The sequence below is a fragment of the Harpia harpyja genome, chromosome 5, assembly GCF_026419915.1.
Source record: "Harpia harpyja isolate bHarHar1 chromosome 5, bHarHar1 primary haplotype, whole genome shotgun sequence".
In the NCBI taxonomy this organism is placed as follows: domain Eukaryota; kingdom Metazoa; phylum Chordata; class Aves; order Accipitriformes; family Accipitridae; genus Harpia; species Harpia harpyja.
The window spans coordinates 731,460-752,456 of record NC_068944.1 but is presented as its reverse complement, the minus strand read 5'-3'; the positions used below and the strand labels follow the sequence as shown (position 1 = coordinate 752,456).

The 20,997-nt window shown below is 40.7% G+C and overlaps 1 protein-coding gene across 3 annotated transcripts in view; it reads right to left on the bottom strand.

Moving 5' to 3' along the window:
- VWC2 (von Willebrand factor C domain containing 2) overlaps window positions 1-20,997 on the bottom strand; it is a 58,101-nt gene that overhangs the window by 18,841 nt on the left and 18,263 nt on the right. For 2 of the 3 annotated variants that reach the window (XM_052788204.1, XM_052788205.1), the window contains exon 4: window positions 4,135-4,293. The exons of the other annotated variant lie outside the window; for it this stretch is intronic. In XM_052788204.1, coding sequence (XP_052644164.1) covers window positions 4,135-4,293 — 159 coding nt within the window. The remainder of the gene's footprint in view (window positions 1-4,134; window positions 4,294-20,997) is intronic. 3 annotated transcript variants of the gene reach the window in all.

The following is a 20,997-nucleotide window of genomic DNA, read 5'->3' as shown; positions in this document are numbered from 1 at the left end:
ACAAAACATCTAAAGGAGAGGGCTAGCCTGCCTAGCCATATTTGACCATATTCGACTCCCATTACGGACAGACTTCATATGGCTTGGTTTCTTATTTGTTTGCTTTCTATCAAAAGAAAGATTTTAAGAAAAGCTTCCACCCCCGCCACATTTATTTTTTCCCCTTAAGATGCTCCTCTGCCCTGTGTTCAGTTTTCAAATGTGAGCTCGATGAAAAGATTGCAGGAAGATTGTGCAGGGCATTCAACCATATAGGCTTAGGAGAATAGAGCATCTTGGCCACACGGCAATAGAGGAGGAATGGGGATGGTAAAAGAAACTGTGGAAAAATAAAAGAGTGAGGAAATTAAACAAACAAGCAAGTAAGGTTCCCACGCAGAAATGTGCATGTCTGCACATTCAGGAAACCAGGCCCAAGGCATCAGAAAGATTTCAAAAGAGCTCATGTAGTATAAATCAAATTTAAGAGCACCCTTTCTTCCTCCAGCTATGAGGGCATGAGCACGTCACATCTAAATGAGTCTTCTCAAATCTACCTCATCGCCAAGTCTATGTGTGTTGCAGTCCTCAGCGTAGCCCTCAGCACGTTACTTTTTCTTACCACCTAAGTAGGTGCACACAGGAACAGGGCTCTCTGCAGCTTCCTGCAGCAAGCAGCTAAGAAGACTGCAGATGTCTTTTTTGTGGGGGTCCGTAACTTTTAACAGGAACCAGATGATTGTGGCGAAGTCTGCTTTGGTTCCTGAAACTGAGGCAGTGGCAACAGAACTGATGGGGTTTTTTGGGGGGTTTTTTTTGACACGGGCCTGAGATGAGACTTCACTATCAGTTCCTTCTTGGAGTAAAAAGTGAGTATCAACTGCAGGGATGTTTTTAATTTGTGGGGATAGAGCGTGAGGGAGAATTCCATCGAAACTTAACGGGAGGCCATGTAGCCTCGGACGACTTACGTTACTAACACCTGATATCAATATGATTCACAGTAAAAAGGCTCACGATAACTAACACAGGGTTAAGTGGATGACTAACAAGTTTAAGAATTACGAGATGGTTGAAAGATTTGCTTATGCATGGCTTAATTATTCTAATTGTAGTATTAGCAGTTGTAATGATTGTACCATATATTATAAAAATAGTTGAACGTATGATTGCAAAAGCATTTCATGTAACTTGGCTTACACAAAAACAAAAAGGGGGAATTGCGGGAGATTTCATGGAAAATGGGGGACATTTCTTTGAGCCTGATTATTTAGAGTTAGCATAAGTAGGCCGCAGTTAGCATGAGTGGGCCGGAGTACGTGACAGCTGCAGTATAAACGGACTTTGAACCACCAGAAAAACAACGGACATGAGGAACTTGGGACAGTGGAGCAATTAATAAACAAGATAACAGAACTGCAGAGGCAAGAAGGAGCTGCAAGAACTTTAATGCAATTAAGAAAGCTGTCATTTCGGCTTAGAGCATTTAGCTGCAGGATGGGGACTTAGGAGTTGGTTTGTATCTTTGTTAAAAATCGGGGTTTCTTTTATTCTTGTGTATTTTATTAGGTATAATGTTGCTTTTACTGTGTTTAATTAATTGTGTTCATAGATCTTGTAGGTCACCTTGACCAACATGACAGGTCAAGATTCTCGGTGCATTGCAACCGCATCACAAAACCCATGAACCAGTAGACAGGATGGCTATGACTCGTGCAGCGCGCCTGGCCAGCGAGCGCATGCGTCATAGGCTCCCCATGTTGCAACCGAGGCGGATTTTGGCACCCGCTGGCCACGTGTGCTGAAATCCGTTCCTCTGCAGATGTATAAATACCGGGATTTTCCGAAGAGCATCGGGCTGGTGTACGGCAAGGCCATCGTTGCCTCCATGGGGACGCCCATGTAGAGCTGGCACCTACCGATTGCTGGGCTGAGTTTGTGGTGCAAGACGGCATGCAATGTTGCAGAATCGAGCTGCTATTGATTTTCTATAGCTAGCACATGGTCATGGTTGTGAAGATTTAGATGGAATGTGTTGTATGAATTTATCTGATCACTCTGAATCGGTCCATAAAGCTATACAAATAATGAAGGACCAAGTTCAAAAACTGCAGGTTAGTGATGGTTTGGGATGGTTAGACAGGCTGTTTACCCATTGGGGAATTATGGGATGGATAAGAGATCTGTTAAAAATGTTGGGAATTGCTTTGTTAGTATTGATAGTCTTGTTATTAATTATCCCTTGTATACTCAGTTGTTTAGGAAGGATGATGCAGAATGCAATGGCTAAAGTCTGGATTGTTCAAAAACAAAAAGAGGGATTTGTGGGATACTTGGAAAGTAATGGGCACATGGTGAACAATCCAGACTCGATAGAATTGATCAATTTGTGAGCCAAGGATGTTTTGTAGGCAGCAGGCTTCAAGGGCGCTTTGCTTGTGGACACATATTTAGCTAACGGTAGTAAGAGCATTCCAGACGCCTTTAGAAGGCCTAGAACAGAATAAACAAGACAAAAAAAGAAAGATACCAATTAGAAGAACATAGGTGCGCATTCCACGATAAAGGGAACTTGGCAAAGAACCTCAATTCCACAGCTTATCTTGACCAATTAGCCTGAGACAAGTTTCACATGTTTTAGTTAATACAACCAATTATGCCTTATGTTTATGCGCATGTACAGTGTTGATATAACCAATAATTAGGTGTAACTAGGCGCGTGGACAGCTCATGCTAACCAATCTCTAATTTGCTTATGCGTGAACAGTAACTAGAACGAACATATAAACCGAGCTATCTTGGCAATAAAGTGGCATCTGCTTGATCATATTGATTGTGTGCAGTGTCCGTGACTTCCGCGTCAACAATCAACTATTGCTGCAACGCTGCAGCCCAAAGGAGCACTCATCTCACCATTTTTTCCTCACAAAATCTGAGCTTTCTGGGGGGTTTTATTAAGTCTATTAAATACTCCAGCATGAGTTTATATCTGAGAAGGGAACAGATCCACTGACCCAAAAAGGGCAAAAAAAAAAAAGTTGAAAATATACTAGAAAATTATTCTTTTTCTATGTGGAATACGAGAGAAAAATACTTCATCTTTGTTTCCTTCTAAGCAGCCCTCCTTTCAAAAAAGATTTTTTTAAAAACTTAAAGAGAATTTAAGCTTTTTTGGTTTTGAAAATTAAGGTCTTTCTGCCTCCCCACACTTCTTTTTCACTTCTTCCTCTTTGATTTTATTGAACATGGGAGGTTAGCTGTGGGAAAGGGAAAAAAGTAGGAAGTAGTTTTAGTAGGAAAACTTTTAAATCTCAAAAAATAAAAACCCCACATTTCCAATAAAACAGGTATTATATGAGAAAGATCAGTAAAAAAACAATCCTGTGGACACATGCTTCTTTCCTACTTAATACTGATGAATTTACAAAGCATCTTGCATGGACCTAAGAGTCCAGTCACCTCTATATGAACCTGTAAGTATAAGCCTATTGAGATTATTTCATCCGATACTGAAAAACAGGTGCCTCTAGGGTAGAGCAAAGCTGATACAGTGCCATCAGCAAGACTGTATCAATACTTTAGGAACAAAAACTGCTCAAGATGAAATCTGGCCAACAAACGGGGATGAACACACCAGGTGTTACCATGCATGCATGCCTTCCCAAAGAGAGGGCCTACGGCCATCCAAATGCTTCCTAAATCCCCCTCTTGTGAGCTTGTTCCATGAGAGCGATCCCACTGCAGAACCAGTATCTTTCTGGATTACCGCCGCTTATCCTGCATGCGTCAGCACTCCAACTTTTGCTGCCACACAAGACCTTCTGACGTTCTTCCACAGAACAGCTTTATACTGTAAAATGACAAAGGGCCATGACAGAGGTCACTTTGACAGGAGTTACAGTAATTTCATGTACATTTGACCACAAGGGACTGACAGGTTGGAAAACCATCACGTCATGTCAAGTATGAATTCTCTGGTGCTTTAAACTTCCAGAGATCCCTCAAAGGACATGTTATTTTCTACATAGGCTTTTGCTTAGCTGCTTTAACAGTATGAAGGATGAAACCTTTTGCTCTCTGAGCCATTTCGGTAGCTGTACCTTATGGCACTGCTGTGCAGCACGCTGTGTCCCAAGGACCCCATTCCCCACTCACCCAGCACAGCCTTACAGGTGGGGTGTGCCATGGACCCCATCACCACGCACAGCGGCATCTCTCTCTCCCCATGAACCCCGGACAGTGGGCTTCTCTTGACAAGACCACGTGGTGCAAGCTCCTGCTGACCATGGTGCAGTGTGGGCAGTGCTGATGATTCTGAAGACCAAACAAGATGTCAGACTTAGGGTGCATCTACACATTCAGTCAAATAGGACACAGGACAAATGGAGGGAAGGGTTTTTTTTAACGAGGGTGGGAAGAAGGGGAGAGCAGAATAAGCTGGCTTCCCAAACTCGCACCATCAAAGCTTTTTTACTTCACTAATATGTTATATATGGCTATGATAATTCAAAAACTGATCAATTACAAATAGGAGCATATACTGCTGCTTGATATAATAATTTCTATATGTATTTGAAGCTTGCATTTGCAATGAACGTATCAAGTCAATAATATTCTACAGAGGCTTTGCATTGGTGAGAAGACACTGGATTCACATTCAAACGTGCCACTCAGAAGAGAGATCACCCCCCCCAACTTCTGTTCAATAAATATATTAGTCTTAGATAATACACATAACTTACATCATTGTTTCTGTGTTAAGGTGGCATGCACACATACACACATGCTCAAATTATTAGGAAATTTAAAATTACCTATCTGTGCAATACAAAATGAAGCACCTATGCACACATATATACGGACAGAGGACCAGCACTGAAAGCAACTGAAAAGCAAGAATGGTTGCTTAACCGGAAATTATATAGAATAGTAATATTTAATGCTCTATCAGAGACCCTAATCATGATACAATGTGCTACTGTATAATAAAACTTGTTCTGCCATAACTCACTGTCAAGCAAGAAAAAAAAAGATGAGGGAAGAGAAAGAGACTTCCATTCCCATCATTTTAAACATAAGGTAGTTCTAAAATCTCTTTTTTTCAAGGTCACAAGGAAACTCTGGCAAAGCAGAGGTTTGTATGAACATGTTTAGCGGTGTTCATAGCATGTGAAAAATGAGCCAGATCCATGGCTGTTATACACCAGATTATCTCCATTGACTTTCAAGTATGAGCTTGAATGACTTGCATTAATAAAGCCCTGCTGAGAATGCGGACCAATGCTATTTTGCTGCATAGCTGTTAACTATATGATTATGAATGGGGGCAAGATTTAAGTATTTTCTTTTTGAAGGCAAGCTTAAACTTTCAGTATATAACAAGCACCTTTGCAAATGGAAAAGAAGGAAAGCTAACTGTGTCCCACCTGGTGTGATCATCGATTAGTGCACTTGCAGGCAAAAAAACCTGGAATATCTACATATTTGGACAAATGTTTGTTGGGGAATATACTCCTTTTCGTGTATGTGAATGCACACAGTGCTTTCACTGTTCTCTTGCAGAAACTTCAGGAATTCATATGCCACCTCCACATCCCTAAAAGCACAATGACTGTTATCAATTAACAGTGCTATGAACTCTCCCTTGCCAAAACAAAACCTGATTCACAATCTACTCATCCAGCATATAGGAGAAGGAAAGTATCAGTTGGAGACAGCTCCTGCAATGCAAACATCTTCTGCCAGGACCAACAAGTTATGGATGGATAGCCAATACTAACAGGAAGACTGGAAATTCAGTGGATCCCAAAGTAGCCCGGAGCTTTTAAAATGAGTTTGCATCTTGCCAAATCAGTCATAGAATTATTTAGTTCCCCTCTGGTATTTCAAAGTTGTTATCCATAGATGCTTATATTAAAATTTTCTTTTTTTTTTTTTTTAATTTAAATAATTTTTTTTAATTTAAATAAAAATGTCTCTAGCATATATATGTATATACAGGTCAGTGCCATCATTAAGAATTACATCAGGCTACCACTGAGAGGTGGTCATCAAGGCCAAACCAGAACTTACAAAAAGGCACAACCCAAAAAACAACCCCCAAATTTGTCACCTCAGGCTGTAACATGTTGAAATTTCTGATTACAGCCCACTGACTAAAACAGACTGGTGGAGGACACCTACCTGTTTAGAAGCACAGACGAAAATATATTTACCATGTATTATGGCAGCCTTTCAGTGGCATTTTCTGCTCAGGAAAGCTAGGAGATAGAGCAATTAAAGCAATTACAGAATACATACCACGGGACATTACTAAGGGGACTAAGCTGTGATCCTGCCATTAGCTTGTTACAAGTAGATGATTTTACACACAACTTATACCCTCTCCTTGTCAATGAGGTATTGAAATGACACCAAAACTCACAGCAGCAGCAGGGTTTTCAAAATTCAGAATATGTGTATGCACATATATACATGCGTGTATACATATATATACACACACACTTAACTGTATGCTGTGTGTATTATATAGTACATTATCATAGAATGTATTGTACATATAATTATTATATATTACACTGTATGTCTACATTGCAGAAACTATAAAGAGAAAGATAGTATTCTAGTTAAGATTCTAAACCAGACAAAAAATAATATGTATATGGTTAAAATATTAAAATATAGTAGCAAACAGAAGACTGCCAATGACAATAATTTCTTATTTTACATACTTGCCAACATTTGGGATTGCTGTACTATGCTTCTTTACAAACAACTCAGTTTTTTTCTAACACTAAAGCAGCGTACAAGTTGCAGGGATATACACGTGCTCTAGCTGTCCATTAACCAGCCTAGAAGAGGAACATCAAACTCCGTGGGAAGGGTCAGGCCACCAGCTCTGCATGGTTCACTTTAAAGCCGTTATTGCAAGAGAACTCAGCTCTGTCAGCGTTCACCTGTCCATGGTACAAGCTGAATACTTGATCCCGAGAGTAAACATCTGGCATGAAAACTCAGAGCAAAGGAAAGCAGAAAAAGACTGACAAAGTCTTTGTTCTGCAAGACGAAATTTAAAGTTATAGGCTTAACCATGACTCGTTGGGGTTTTTTGTTTGTTTGTTTTGTTTTTTAGAAAACACTATGCTATCCAGAAAACACCAAATGAGCTCAGCCCCCCTTACAAAATAAAATAAATGAGCACACAAGCGCAGACTTCTTTTTCCATGTAGCTAGCACAGCCCTCTCTCACTCACACCGCATCGGGTACCTCTATTTTGACAGCGTTGTGCTGGAGCAAAAACAACTGCACACAAGAGAACAGGAAGACAACTGAGATGAACTCAATCTTAGTTCTTTAGCCACTTGTCTTGAACCTTTGCCTAAAAGAGAAACTGCAGCTCTTTTAAGGAGCAGCAAGTCCACCTGGTTCATCTTACAAGTCTGACCGAGGCTCAGGACTTTCTTGGGATGTCATGCCAGGCAGCCAGGAGCAGCGGTGGAGTCTGACCCCTGCAACAAATAGAGCTGCTTGCTCCTCAAAACTAAAAAAAAGGGATACTATTGGGCACGTGCTTATGGGCAGTTATTGCAGAGGACATGATATCTGTAATCACTTGTCCAGAATCACTATCATTTGCGAAAGACTATTAGCAGAGTCTGTGGTCATCTTACACTAATTATGAAATACCCATTTTAATTCCTTCCTCCCCTTTTAAGGAAGTAATCAGAAACTCTAATAATCAAATTAAAGAAAATAAAGAACAGTGCAACTCTGACAGCATCCTGTATAGGAAAACACCAGTTTGTAGCTCCTTGCCTCTGAAACACTGAAAACTATTCACTGATGTTTAAACCACCTTAACCACGACCTTCATGCAGGATTTAAACGTAATAATGCCATTCAAAGAAAACTGCAAGGAAAGAAATAATTACTCATGGGCTTCCAATTAATGCTTCCTGTTATAACAAGAATAGGGTATGATTAAAGGGTGCCTGGCCAATGGAATTTCATACGGCATGCTTATTTCTTACAGTAGCTTTTACCAAGTTGTAAAACTGAAATCATTAATTTAAACACTTAAAATATCGACATGATGTGTTTACTACCAAGTCTTAAAAATAATTGGGTCATTATCATTAAAAGCTCCTTAACTGATTGCAACTTGAAAGTGCTTGCAGTGGTGGAGATATGATGTATAAAATGAACATGGTTTTAATCCCATTTTTAATGCTATGTGATCTAAACAACCAAGACATCAAAGACTGCACACTTTCTAACAGGGTTTTTTTCAGTTTAGTGACATACAGTTTTCCACTGCACTATCCTCTTTGTCTCACACCTTTCAATCTTCCCATTTATTTTAAATTACATTAAACCTGCAGCAAAGACAGACATGCAATCCTAAACCTACGGCTGGATGCACAATTCCTGCAGTGGCAACCCCCTGTTCAGAGCAGCCAGCATCGCCTTGCTCAGAGGTCACTTTATTTCCTTTTCAAATAATCATTAGCTTCAAAGTACAGGCAAATGAGTCAACATATCCTCTAATTATCAGTAATCCAAAGATGACTGCCAGAGAAAACAAATGACAACTCTGACATGCCAATGCTCCACTGCTGGTTTTGTCCTGATTTCCACCAGAGCTTAACAAAGTTGTCACCAACCGGTCTGATGGCACATCTGACTACCACACTGCCACATACTAATATACATCCTTTAAACCACAAGGCAGTTTATAGGTGATTCAATTCTACCCCACACCGCGTGACGGTGGCTTCCCGGTGCCGCAGCCGGTCCTTGGTGAGCGCTGTCGGCTGGCTCCACTCCCCCTGGCACCGCAGCGGCTCATGCCCTCAGCTCCAGCCATACGTGCAAACACCCTCTGCAGCCGCGTTAGATTCCTCTCAGGTGTTGGTTTCTACATTGCCAGTTGTTCCATGCCACACGAGCTGCTGGGCGTAAGGTTCACCCCGTTTTGCTAGTCGGGACTCCTGGAAGCCAGAAGAGGAGGTAGCAGCAATCCACGTGTGAAGAACTTAAGGAAAAGGGGTTCCTGCCCCAAAACCCACCACATCTTTGTGGGTGAGCAGGAGCTTGAAAAGTGCAGAAAACCGCAGGCCAAAGATAGGAAACGGAGAGGCCTGAACGTCTTGGAGAAGACTGGGCAGCACCACAGGGAACCTGAAGCCTTGCTCGAAGGAAGGGTGTGGGACCTCTCCCCAGTTAAACCTTTCCAAGCCACCAACACCTCAGCTGGGAAGGCACACAAAGATGCTGCTGTCTCCTATGGTGGGATACACTCCAAGTCAGCTGTTGACACACAGGACAACAGCTCGGTAGAGAGTTAAACTCAGGCTGCAGAGGTGAAAAAGAGAACTTCTGAATAGTTCAATACCTTGAACACCTTCGGCACTAAGAAGTACTGAGTTACAGAGCACCTTCACGCACCAAGACGGTGTGTACGCAAACCCAGTGTCACCCTTTTACTCCCATTCTCCTTACGCTTACACAATCATTTATTTAAGATGTGAGTTGTTCAGAGCAGGGACTGCCTGCTTTCTCAAGTCACAGTTGCCTTTCTGCTATCAATAAACACAAAATAAAATAACACAACTGTCTTTCCTGTAAAGCAGATATAATATAGGGATGTGGGTCACTTCATTTTTTTTTTTCTGTGGTGAAATGCAACTGCTGACGTTTATTACAGGTAGCAACAGAAGACCTTGTCCTAGATCAGGCTCCCGCTGCAGTGCTGTCATCCTGTCTTGGTGTTTTCTTCTTTGGTTTTGGTGTTTTGTTTGTTTGGGTTTTTTCCTTTTTCTTCAGAGATAAGTTCAGAAAACAGTCTATCCTAATTTCAGTCTGTTAGGACTGTATGATGACCAGCCGTGCAACACAGCCAAATCAGACTTGGTAACTCACAGCTCTATCATTGTATCTACATGTCTATATACAGGACAAGGAACTCCTTCCTTGCAGTTGTGCTAAGTAAAATCTAAAATTGTTAAAATGGCAATCTGAATTCTCCCGTCCTGCACAACTGCACATAGCAGAAGCCCACAGGAAATATTTATAAGCATACACACAACTCAACACAGGCACTGGCTATTTTGAAAACACTAGAAATAGGCATTAACCCAAATCTAACCTGGCTACAGTCCAAACCAGTGAGTCAGAAGGTTGGCAACTAAAATTATACTAAACAAGAAAACAACCTGAGAGACACTTCACCTTCATTTGGATGTAAATCCTTATCTAAGCATACCGCTTATACCTTTTTATTTTCCAAATAAACCAGGCAGCAAGGCAATATTGATGGCACTAATAAATGCCTGAGTACCTGTATTCTTAACAAATAGATTGGACAAAGAAGTGGAAAGTTCCTCATTTACTTAAACATTTACACCTTCTTTGTGGCTTAATGAAAGCAATTAAAGAAACTGAAGTCAGGGTCAAATAAGCAAGCTTATTAAACTGGAATAAGCATGTTAATAATAATTACCTTTAAAGGTGTCCTGAAGGTTCCTTGCTTTGTTCACTGGCCAAGCTTCCAGATTAATGATTGATGCTATTCTCTATTTTTTCAGTACTTTCAAACTTCATGTTGGCACAGGATTACCAATATACTGTACTGAATTGTCCCATTCATGAAAAATAATAAAGATCAGTTTTTTTCACTCCATACTCGATACACACCCTTCAACGCTAGCCAAATCCCCTATGTTTTGTGGCTACAAAAAGTAATGTGTCAGGGTGAGAAAATCACTGTGTGTACAGGATAGGCAATTGATAGTTTAGGAATTGACAGTTTGGGGACTGTGGCATTAAGAATTGTATTTACAAAAGTAACAACATACTCCTTATGACAAATATACATTTAGACTGTAAACTTGTTAAATCAGGGATTTACTTTTTATTCTGTACTCACATAATACTTACTAATTAATCTAGTCCTGGTTCCCGGATTCAGAGTCTTTAGTGTTACTGCCAACATAAACAAGCCAATAGCAAATGTAGTGAAAGCTGCCCCGCGACTGCAAGTCTCTCCAAGCAAGAGACTTTTTTGATCCTGTGGTCTGAGGAAGGAGGCACTGAGATGCCATGTTACATTGCTTGATCTGGTCAAGGAATGTACGCTACTAATCCTTTTTGAGTTACTTATGCAAGCTCACATAAAACCACGCAAAGGCAGCTGGGAGGGAGTAATTTTATCCAAGCAATGAATCCATTATCGCTGCCAAAAACTTCACATGAACTACAGGTGTCACAAGACAGATCAGAAATGCTCATTTCAGCACCTCCCGTTTGAAATGGACGTCATCTCCTTAAAATAAAAGAGGAGGAAAAAGCAAGTCATTCCCCAAACCTTAAATATTTTTTTTTCCAGCCGACACCAGCTTTGACAGTGACAAACAAAACTGGGCATCATGGTTTTCCCTCAAACAACAGCGCGTAGGGATGTCATGGACTCATACTGGATGAGATGCCCTTGGGTCCCCGTTCCCTGAGTTTCTCACACTCAGCATGCTTGCCCTAGACACTGAAAATCTGTGAGTCCATAAAGTACATCACACAGAACGTCCGTGTGATGTTGAACTCAGAGGATACTTTACATGTAGGGCTGCATCTTACAGCTTCTCCTCTTTCCTCCACTCTCCTTAAAAAAAAAACCGAACCAATTTCCCTGTGATTTTTGTGCTTGCAAAAGACAAAATGGTATCTTTACAACCTGCAGCACTGAAACCTTTTGCCACCAATGAAAAACATCATGTCTGTTTACCCAGGAAAAACAACTTAGAAGTGAAATCATTCAATCTTTCCTTAAGTTCCTCTGCTGCTTACAATTAGTTCCAAGGTCATGAAAAATCTATTATGACTAAAGGCAATAACTACTTCAAAAAAACCAAAAACACACAACCAAAAAAACCCTGTGAATTTTCAGCTAATAGTTCTATTTATTGAATACCCCAGTGCCTCTACAGACTACAGATCTCTACCACCAACTTCCTTTTTTTTAAATATTTAACTGTGCCAAGCCCCCACCCCCCTTTGTTTTATACATTTTAGATAAAATTCTCCTGCCAAAGCAACAGAACTGTGCTGTGATGAAAGCCACTGTCAGACGCATATAAAATCTCAATAAGCTCATCAATAAAATGGCTGCTTAGCTCCTATCCTAGGAGGAAAGTTTTAAGACACTGATGGATGACTTTGTTGAGGATGATTAAAACAATGAAATAAATCTGCTGCTCACAGTACTGCAGGAGAGATTCAGGGAAGACAGAGACGCATGCACCATGCAGTTTGCTCCTGTCTGCCTTGCAGGGCTATAGCCAGCCAAGCAGATGCAGAGTCTGTGCAGAATATACGGCCACCACGGCTCTGCTTTCCATGCCTCACACTCCCTAATTCTTCACTTGCAAACATTTGGACTTGACCCTGTGGCCGGGTGTATTCTTCTCCCCCAAACACAGATAACAAGAACATACATCAGACCGCAAGTAGGAGCACCTCTTGCCTACCTCGCTATGGGTACACAACCTTTTTCCTTCAGCGTGCCATAGTCTAGTTCTCCCTCTCCCATCTTCCTTGACTCCTTGTCCACCCTTTCTTCCTCTTCATTCTTCTCTCTCATTTTTTCCTCATTCCCACACCTTCCATCTCCTTTCTTTAAATCACTTAAGCACTCTTTGAACTAAGTTGGCAGAATTAAAGATCAGCTTAGATGATCAAGAAATATCTGCAATTATAATTGCTTCAAGCAATTATAATTGCTTACTGGACCAGTGTACCAAATCACATTTATCAGGAAAGGAAACAATGTTACCTTGTTCCATATAGCCAAGGTATCCCAGACTTTTCCTGAGTTATCTTCCAAACACAGGAACGATAAGCTTTTTGTTGAAACATTTAACATTTCAATGATTATACTAGAAAAATCACCCACGTTTTCACTGCAGCACCAGAAGAGATGGGTTTACTCTCTCTACAAGTCTGCATGTTTACAAACATATACATAACAAGGGCTAGCACACTCTGTTTTACTCATTTATGAAATTATTCGGGGGGGGAAGCAAGCTTTTCCTTTGAGTTTTCCCTCCCTTATTACAGTTTTTCAAAACCTCTATATATCAGCACGTTCCTGGGATACAATAATATTTTGTTTTCTTTTATCGCTCTAGTGCATATAATCTTTATCACAGCTTGGCACGGCTTTGCTCTGTGCCTCTGCTAGTAAGTATAGTTCATACTAGTGGGAAAACGGCCAGTGACAGAATTCAAGCTGCAAACCTGATAGCTACAGACCTATCTCAATCCCGTCAGCAGTCTCAAAGCTCATAGAGAAAATACGTAGACTGCACACCTGTTTCTGGTTAAACAAAGAAAATTGGATTTTTATCAGTTTGACTGTCACCTTTTACATAGCACTGTTTTGTCAAGAGCCACTAATGAAAGAGCTTAGCAGCAGATAAAGGACATACAGCTCTGACTGAATTCCTAGATTTATCTAAAAGATTTTCCAGCAAGCATATTTCATTCTTTTCAGAGCTGAAATGGGATTACAAAGCATGGAAATTGGTGTCTTAAAATATATGCCTATATTATTGCATATGACTGAGCAGCTTCATTAATAATGATGTCTCTGAAGATTTCAGTTTTGCACATAGTCTTGGTGAAAGTTTAAATATACTGACTGTCTGTAATCGATATTAATTTTGGCTGGCATTTTGAATGGATGCCCTAGGAAAGAATGGAGGGTTTTAGCAGTTTGTATGCTAGTATATAACCCAAGAGTTAACATGTTCGTTTCCTTTTTCATCCATGTCTTGTGTGTGCATGACCATGGACGTGGTAGTTGCTCCACAAGCGTTCTTCTCCAACACTACTTCTATGCGTTACAGAGGCACCATGTGGCTGAATTGCGTTGGAGATGGTTGGGCTGGCTGCATCCTGTGCTCGTGGAGGTCTGTATAAAGACTTAAAATAGAGAATGCTAGCACTATGATGCTGCAACTTGAAGACCTGGAGGTCTTTCTGAAAAGTCCACCTAACATTTCACTGGTACCAGAAGAATGAAAGAAACTTCTGAAGAATTGAAAAGAAGCTCTGAACCAACACACAACTTTTAACTGTCCTCTGAGACCATTAAAACAGTGAGTTAAAAAAACCAGGATGAAAACGAGAGTCCCCATAGCAGAGCAGCAGAGGAAGCTCTCCCCATAAAGCTGGAGATGCAAACCCGAGTCCTTTCCCAGAGCCACACCTAAGGCTACTATAGGCAATGCAGCTGCCAGCAGATACCTTTTGGTTCAGCTGAGGAGTCAGAGCTGAACAAATAGCATGCTAAGCACATCATTTCTTTGTGCACATGAACTGCAGGAAACTTGTGTGCCTCAAGCGCACTTGCCAGATGGGATAATTAGGCTCAGACAGATCACTGACCTTCCTAATAAAAATACTCCAGAAATGGAGGTTGACTGAATAAATCTGTGTCATGTTATCAAACTCCCAAACAATCCATGGAAACCCATCTATACTGACTCATCCAGCAGCTTGGTATTCCTGTGGGTGCATGTCATGAGGGCTGAAATCATTGGGGTTTCGGTATTCTTAAGTATTTCTTGAATTTTCTTTATGGAAAACAGGCACTGAGAGTTCACTGCTGGGAACTACTCAGCTGTCTTTCTATGAAAATGATGAAAGCACATATATATGCATTTATGCTAAGCTATTCTTTGTTTAATTATCACTCAAGCTGGTTTGTCACACTAAAACAATTTTGGGTAAGTTAAGGCTTTGAGACAGCACAAAATGCAACTGTCATTTCACCTTCCATAAATGGAAGGCATGACAACCATTTAAGTAACACTATTTTGTCTGGGAATATAAAGGTAAATATAATCAAATAATCTTATGTTTGAAAATAAGCTCATTATTTTAGAGTTACAAAGGCCACATGAGACACCATGCTCTCCCTGAAATCAGGGAGATTTCGTTCCTTTCCCCATAAAGCCTATTTTTCCTTCCTCGATGTGTACCACAATGTTCAAACCCGTATTGATGAATAATCACATTCACACGAGGCTACTCTGTTATTTTCCAGGCATTGCCATGTCATATAATTCTTTTCCATGCCAATATGCCCTAAACCAGAAAGGATTAAACACAGTGCGAATTATTGCTAAGTGCAATCTGCTACGAACAAGGCACACACCGCAACCCCAAAGACAAGCAACTCTGGAAGTTCACAGGCAGAAGATAACAGCAACTCCTCAAGAGTCCCATCACCCCCATGGAGGTTAGGGCTGGCTCAGTGAGCCACAGAGACTGGCAGTGTCTTTTCCTATACCCCTGTGGCCCAGCATTCTCAGGCAGGCAAAAATTTAGTTTATCCAGAAGCTTTCTATGAGCACAGCCTACAAACACATTACACACCCCAACACAGACATGCAGGTCCACTTGGCCATGCACCGGACATTCTTGCATGAACGGATCCGACTTGCTTTTTGAGACTTACATCTATATACATTATTTCCCCAAGGAAAAATTTGGCATCAAAAGCTAGTCCTTATTTTAACAAAACACACATATTCCAAAAATCAAAATAACTAAATACTCAAATTCAACTCACAGGAAGATCTGCCTTTCACATACAGTTCTTCTTTGGCTGGGATATTCAAACGTGACTGAAGTGATCTACGCCAAAGTTAGAGGCAGGGCTTTGGTGAGGAAGTTTAATGTCTCTGACTCCACACAAGATGTGCTCATACGCATGGACACCACCTCCTATATATCCAGCTGCTGATATGCAAAAACGAGCGAATCACAACAGAATCGTAACAGTATCTGCGTATCTAACTTATGCTCCCACCCCCCTGCTGAAAATTATTTTAACAGCTATTTAGTTGGAACTCTGCTAATGAACCAACCCAGAAATTTAAAAAGGAACACAGATTTTTAATTATAAAGCAGGCAAGTAAGCAAGGAGGGAACACAAAAGACAACAGATAAATCATCTTGTCATTTATCTGGAGGTAAATCAGCAGTCACTCCATCAAGAGGGGTTACAAGAATGTATGAAATGACTCAACACAACTATTTAAGCTCAGTATTTCACTCATTTCATGCAAGTCCCATCTGTGCCACAACCACCCACAGCCTGAGTTTACAGACAATCCACTACATGGTAAGATTTGACCTTAAAATTACTTTAACACTGACCTCTAGTGACAATACGTGGGAATTTACCTTTTTATGGGACCGCCCAGTTGGGAACGCATCTTCAGGCCACTCTAATTACGTACGGAGCTTGCTCTTGCATCTCCAATCCATAGCTGCCCCCACTGCAAGGAGCATGCAGCCAAGGAGGGACCTCCAGCTCGTGTGTATTAGTTACAGTCACGGGTGAATTATGGGTGATGCACCACGGACTGTAGAAATTTTATGATCAAATCCAAACCTCTGTGTTCACTTCAGTAAAAAGAGGAAAAGGCAACAAAAATGAAATACAAACACTAGATTTTGAGCCTCATAACTGTAACAAGCGTATTACAGCATAAGGTAGCCACAACTAATGACATGACAACTGCCCACACCTTCAGGCAGCCAGCCAAAATGTCATCTTTCATCTCTTCTCCTCTAATGCTCTGTAGCAAAAGTAGCCTTGCAGCTCTTGGTACAGTACTCCTGCAACTTTCTCTGCAAAACTAGGGTGCAATGGTCTGTGCACCCACAGGAGCAGGCATTTCACCCGTGCATCCATTGCAATATAGTCCAGATGGAAGGATGAGCATGTTACAGCAAGTTGCCAACCACCTTGTCTCAAGAAAGCGGCAAGAAAGCTACAGCTGCCACTCCAGTACACAGCCTACCTTACTGTCTTTGCATGTGGAATCATAGAGTAGTTTGGGTTGGAAGGGATGGTCCTTTAAAGCTCATCTAGTCCAACCCCCATTACCCTTTGTCCTATTGCAACAGGCCCTATTAAAAAGTTTGTCCCCAATGTCTGGGAGGTGAAGTAAGAGGGTGATGGCCACGGCCCACTGCAGGGAAGCGTTTCAAAAGGCAGTTTCAAAAGTGGGAAGTGCCTTCACTAAGCATGGTGTCTGATGACCCCTATAGCATATGTATATATACATATGTGTGTATATACACACGTATAAAGAACATGCTTAGGCAGGAGGCTAGAAATCTGCCAGCTGGACGTCAAAGGGTGAGAACCACCTTTGGAGCTGATCCCAGCTTGGGGTAAATATGAATGGGTTTTATGTCATTTGAATCTACAAAGTTCCCTTCTGCATTGTCCCAGTGTTGTAATCTGTGTATTTCATTTACGCTAACATAACTTGTGTCAGGAAAGATTTTCCCTTTCTGTCAACTCTCCATCCCGAGTATTTGTCTCTGGTAGCAGTCCTCAAAACCACAGTCCAGAAAACTTCTCCTGCCCTCCCCAAAACTTGCTTCAAGCACTGTAAAGGTTTCCAGACTGCTCCTCCACTTAGCTTGATACCACAGGGATTTTCATGGAAGCAGCTTCTGGTGCACAGCCACAGCCAAGTGACTGCACAGACAGCAGCACAGCCAGGCAGAGAGCATCAGGGCCCTGAGGGAGCGTGCACCACAACAGACCTCAGAGCCAAAGCCTAATCGGTCATACCTAGGCACAAATACAAACCCATGTATTTCAAGATAATTGACTTGACTCTCCAGTCATTTTGACTGGAAAGAAACAGCTGTCAGAACAAACTGAACTAAGAAGACTGATGATTAAACCTCAACTGATGTGAAATTAAGAAGTCCTCTCATACTGACAAATACATCACCTGCTCATAACAAAAACTGTGTAGTGGATAAAACTTCTCTGCTAAATGAGCTGCCAGCAAGAAAAATCAAGGAAGTGGTTATTTTTCAGCACCACAGGCATATAACAGTACACTCGACGAATGCCTGCTTGCCAGCAAGCCAGGCAGCCTTTGGCAACACACCTGGACCTCACGTCCCCCAATACTTGGACCTGACAATTCTTCCATGTTTTAGCAGCTTACCTAATCACAGCAAAACACAACAGCCATGAAAGAAGGAAAACATACCATATTTAAACACACTGAAATCAAAACCCAACCTGCAGATTTAATTTTTGGGCTACAAACTAGCTAATGAGACTTCCTCACGTATTCCAGCTGTATATATGAGTGCTTAGGGATGTACATGTATAATTAGATTTAAATGTCTATGGAAAAAGAGAGAGAGATACACTAAATAATAGATACAGAATTGCCTCTAAGTTGTCATAATCATTACGTGGCTTGGACCTCAGCATCAGCATGAACTGGTCTTAAAAACAATCATTCGCTCATATTAGTGGCTGCCAAACCTCCATCTAATCCGTTCATTAGCAATATATCAGGTTAGCAAGCTGCCATGGCAGGAAAATAATTAGCTTTCCATTGTGGGGTGGCACATTCTCTATTGCATTGACATAACAAATAACTCCATAAACTGCTGTAATTTATTTGCTTCTGAGCTTGCTTTTTTTTTTTTCAATTAGCCCTTCAGTAGATTGTATTAAACACACATGAACTATTAACTACAGAGAGTCCTTTGACCAATCTCAGAAGTCCTAGACAGTATGGATAGCTATTACATAAGCAATTTATTGGTGACCTATGTTTAGGTCATTTAAATAAAGCTTGATAGAGTAGCTGAAAGCAGACCATGCCAAAAGGCATCCTCATTAGGTTTCTTCTCCATCATCTGCATGTACCGAGTAATGTGCTATTGTGTCCCAGCATAAACCACAATGACTGTGCAATGGTTGTGTGGGAAAAGGATTGCTACTGTTTTAAAGATTTCTTAATTGGGTCTGTCTTCTTGCCTTAACAAGAAGGTACATGTACTTCCAGCATGGGTTTGGCTGGGCTAAAGTCAAGGTAGCCTAACCATTTTTCTGCAAAGTGCTTTAAAAAAAGGCAGTTCAAAAAGGAAATTTTAATATGTGGACAGTAGAAAACCATAATATTACATTTCTGCTCATGTGAAAATAAACTCCTATAAGCAGGTTTCTACTAGGCTCTACAGCATGTCACCCCAAACAGTTTCACCATAGCTAGGTTAAGGTATTTTATTTCTTCTATCAAAGATAAGATCTTTATTTTAATCCTAGGAAACTGTCTATCAGCAGTATCTTCTGCAGTGTGTTCAAGGGTTAATTACACGGTGGATTGAAGACTTTATTATGTACAATGCCTTTTGATTTTCTTGCTTCTCCCTTGACTATTGTCAGCACAGGGAAGATTTTCACTGGTACTGTCCCTCTCCCCCAGTACCACACCTTATCACGCGATTTTTAATTCACATGCTATCACTACTAGAGACCTCATCTATTCTCACAGGGGAGTATTCAGCTTTCGTGCTGCTCTTCTCTGTACTTCTGCAACCTCTTCTTGCTGAGTGCTCAGCAAACATGGAAGATTACACAAATCAGGTGGGAGGAACCAGTCTTTATATAATAGCATACTTCTAATAAATGCAAGCCTTTCTTAATGAAGCCTGACAGATGTTTACACATAGCATTTCACATTGATATTTAACTAAAACCACTTGGCAGAAATCTTAACAAATGGTCATCAAAACATCCAAGCAATTTCTTTCACTACCTGACATATGGTTTTGCTGAATTTCATTTACCATTGTGCAGTCTTTTACTTGGCTGCATAAGATATCATTAACAGTCACTACTCCTTTCTCTTCTGTCTTTAATAGGACTCACTAACTGCATATCTCCCTCAAAATTGTGCAGCTTAACCAGTGATTTTCTTCTGAAGTCAAAATGTTCCGGAGGGTTTGAGATCATACTATCAGAAAGGAATAAGAACTATTTTGGAGCATAAGAAGTAATACCTTTACTTTTTCTGGGAAAAGCAATTAACACCACACTCTTGTGAAACTACCTCCGAGAAAGGAGATAACATTGCGAGCAAGTATTTCAAACACAAGAAGCCCCAAAGCAACTGCTTGGATATAGATCTTCTTTATTCAATGGTATTCAAGTAGTATCCTGAGACCCGTTACAATGCATTGTTTGTTCACTTCTTCTTGCTACTGCTCCATCTGATCAATTCCATTGGAAAAGAAAAAAAATTAAATCACATATTGGGTGAGCATGCAGTGAAGATACACTTATCTTTTCCACTGGTGATAAACAGTGTGTGACTTGCTGCTTGCAAGTACTTCAGAGAAAGATGATCAGTAACCAGCGTGCAATAGCAATGTGTTGCAACCTGAGAAGAAATGATGCAGGAGAAAAACACTCATGATCTACAAGACTGTAAGGTAAGTTGGATTTATGCATGCAACTTTTTAATAGGCCCCCCCATCCAAGAGCTACAGGCAGAGAAACAAGCAAACAGAGCTGAAGACTCAGCAAAAGAACGGGGCATTTAGAAGAAAGTGATGTTTTCCAGTAGGAAGTCACTCCTCTAATGAAAATTTAACTAGCACCAGTGTAGGCATTAAAAAAAAAACAACAAACCAAAACCAAACAAAACATTAGAGGGTTTTCCTAAATGAAAACAGCAATCAAAGTTTTTGGTTGCCAGTCAGCTTTGGAATGCTAATCATTATGGTAAGGGTGCTGGTGAAGGTAAGGGATTACTTAAAAACTGTTACTTTCTTTTTTTTTTTTTTTTTTAATCACAGCTATACAGCTGGACATGCTCAAGGAAGCAAAACCGCATGGATAATTACACCCATGGAAGCAATCCAAACGTTCACGACGTAAAAGCTGCTTCCAACTTAAAGATCAAGGTTTTAAATTAGGAAAGCACTTGAGCATCCTGCTGATAAAGATGTCTGACCTGCTGGGCAAAGATAATCGTCAGGGACTTAATTCAGGATTCTCACAGCACACAGCGCAGGGGAGTTCCCCAGTGCAGTAGTTTGAAACAGTAAGGCGCTACTTAGAGCGACAAGAAAAACAAGCACTGCAATTTTACAAATATTAATAAAAAATATCAGAG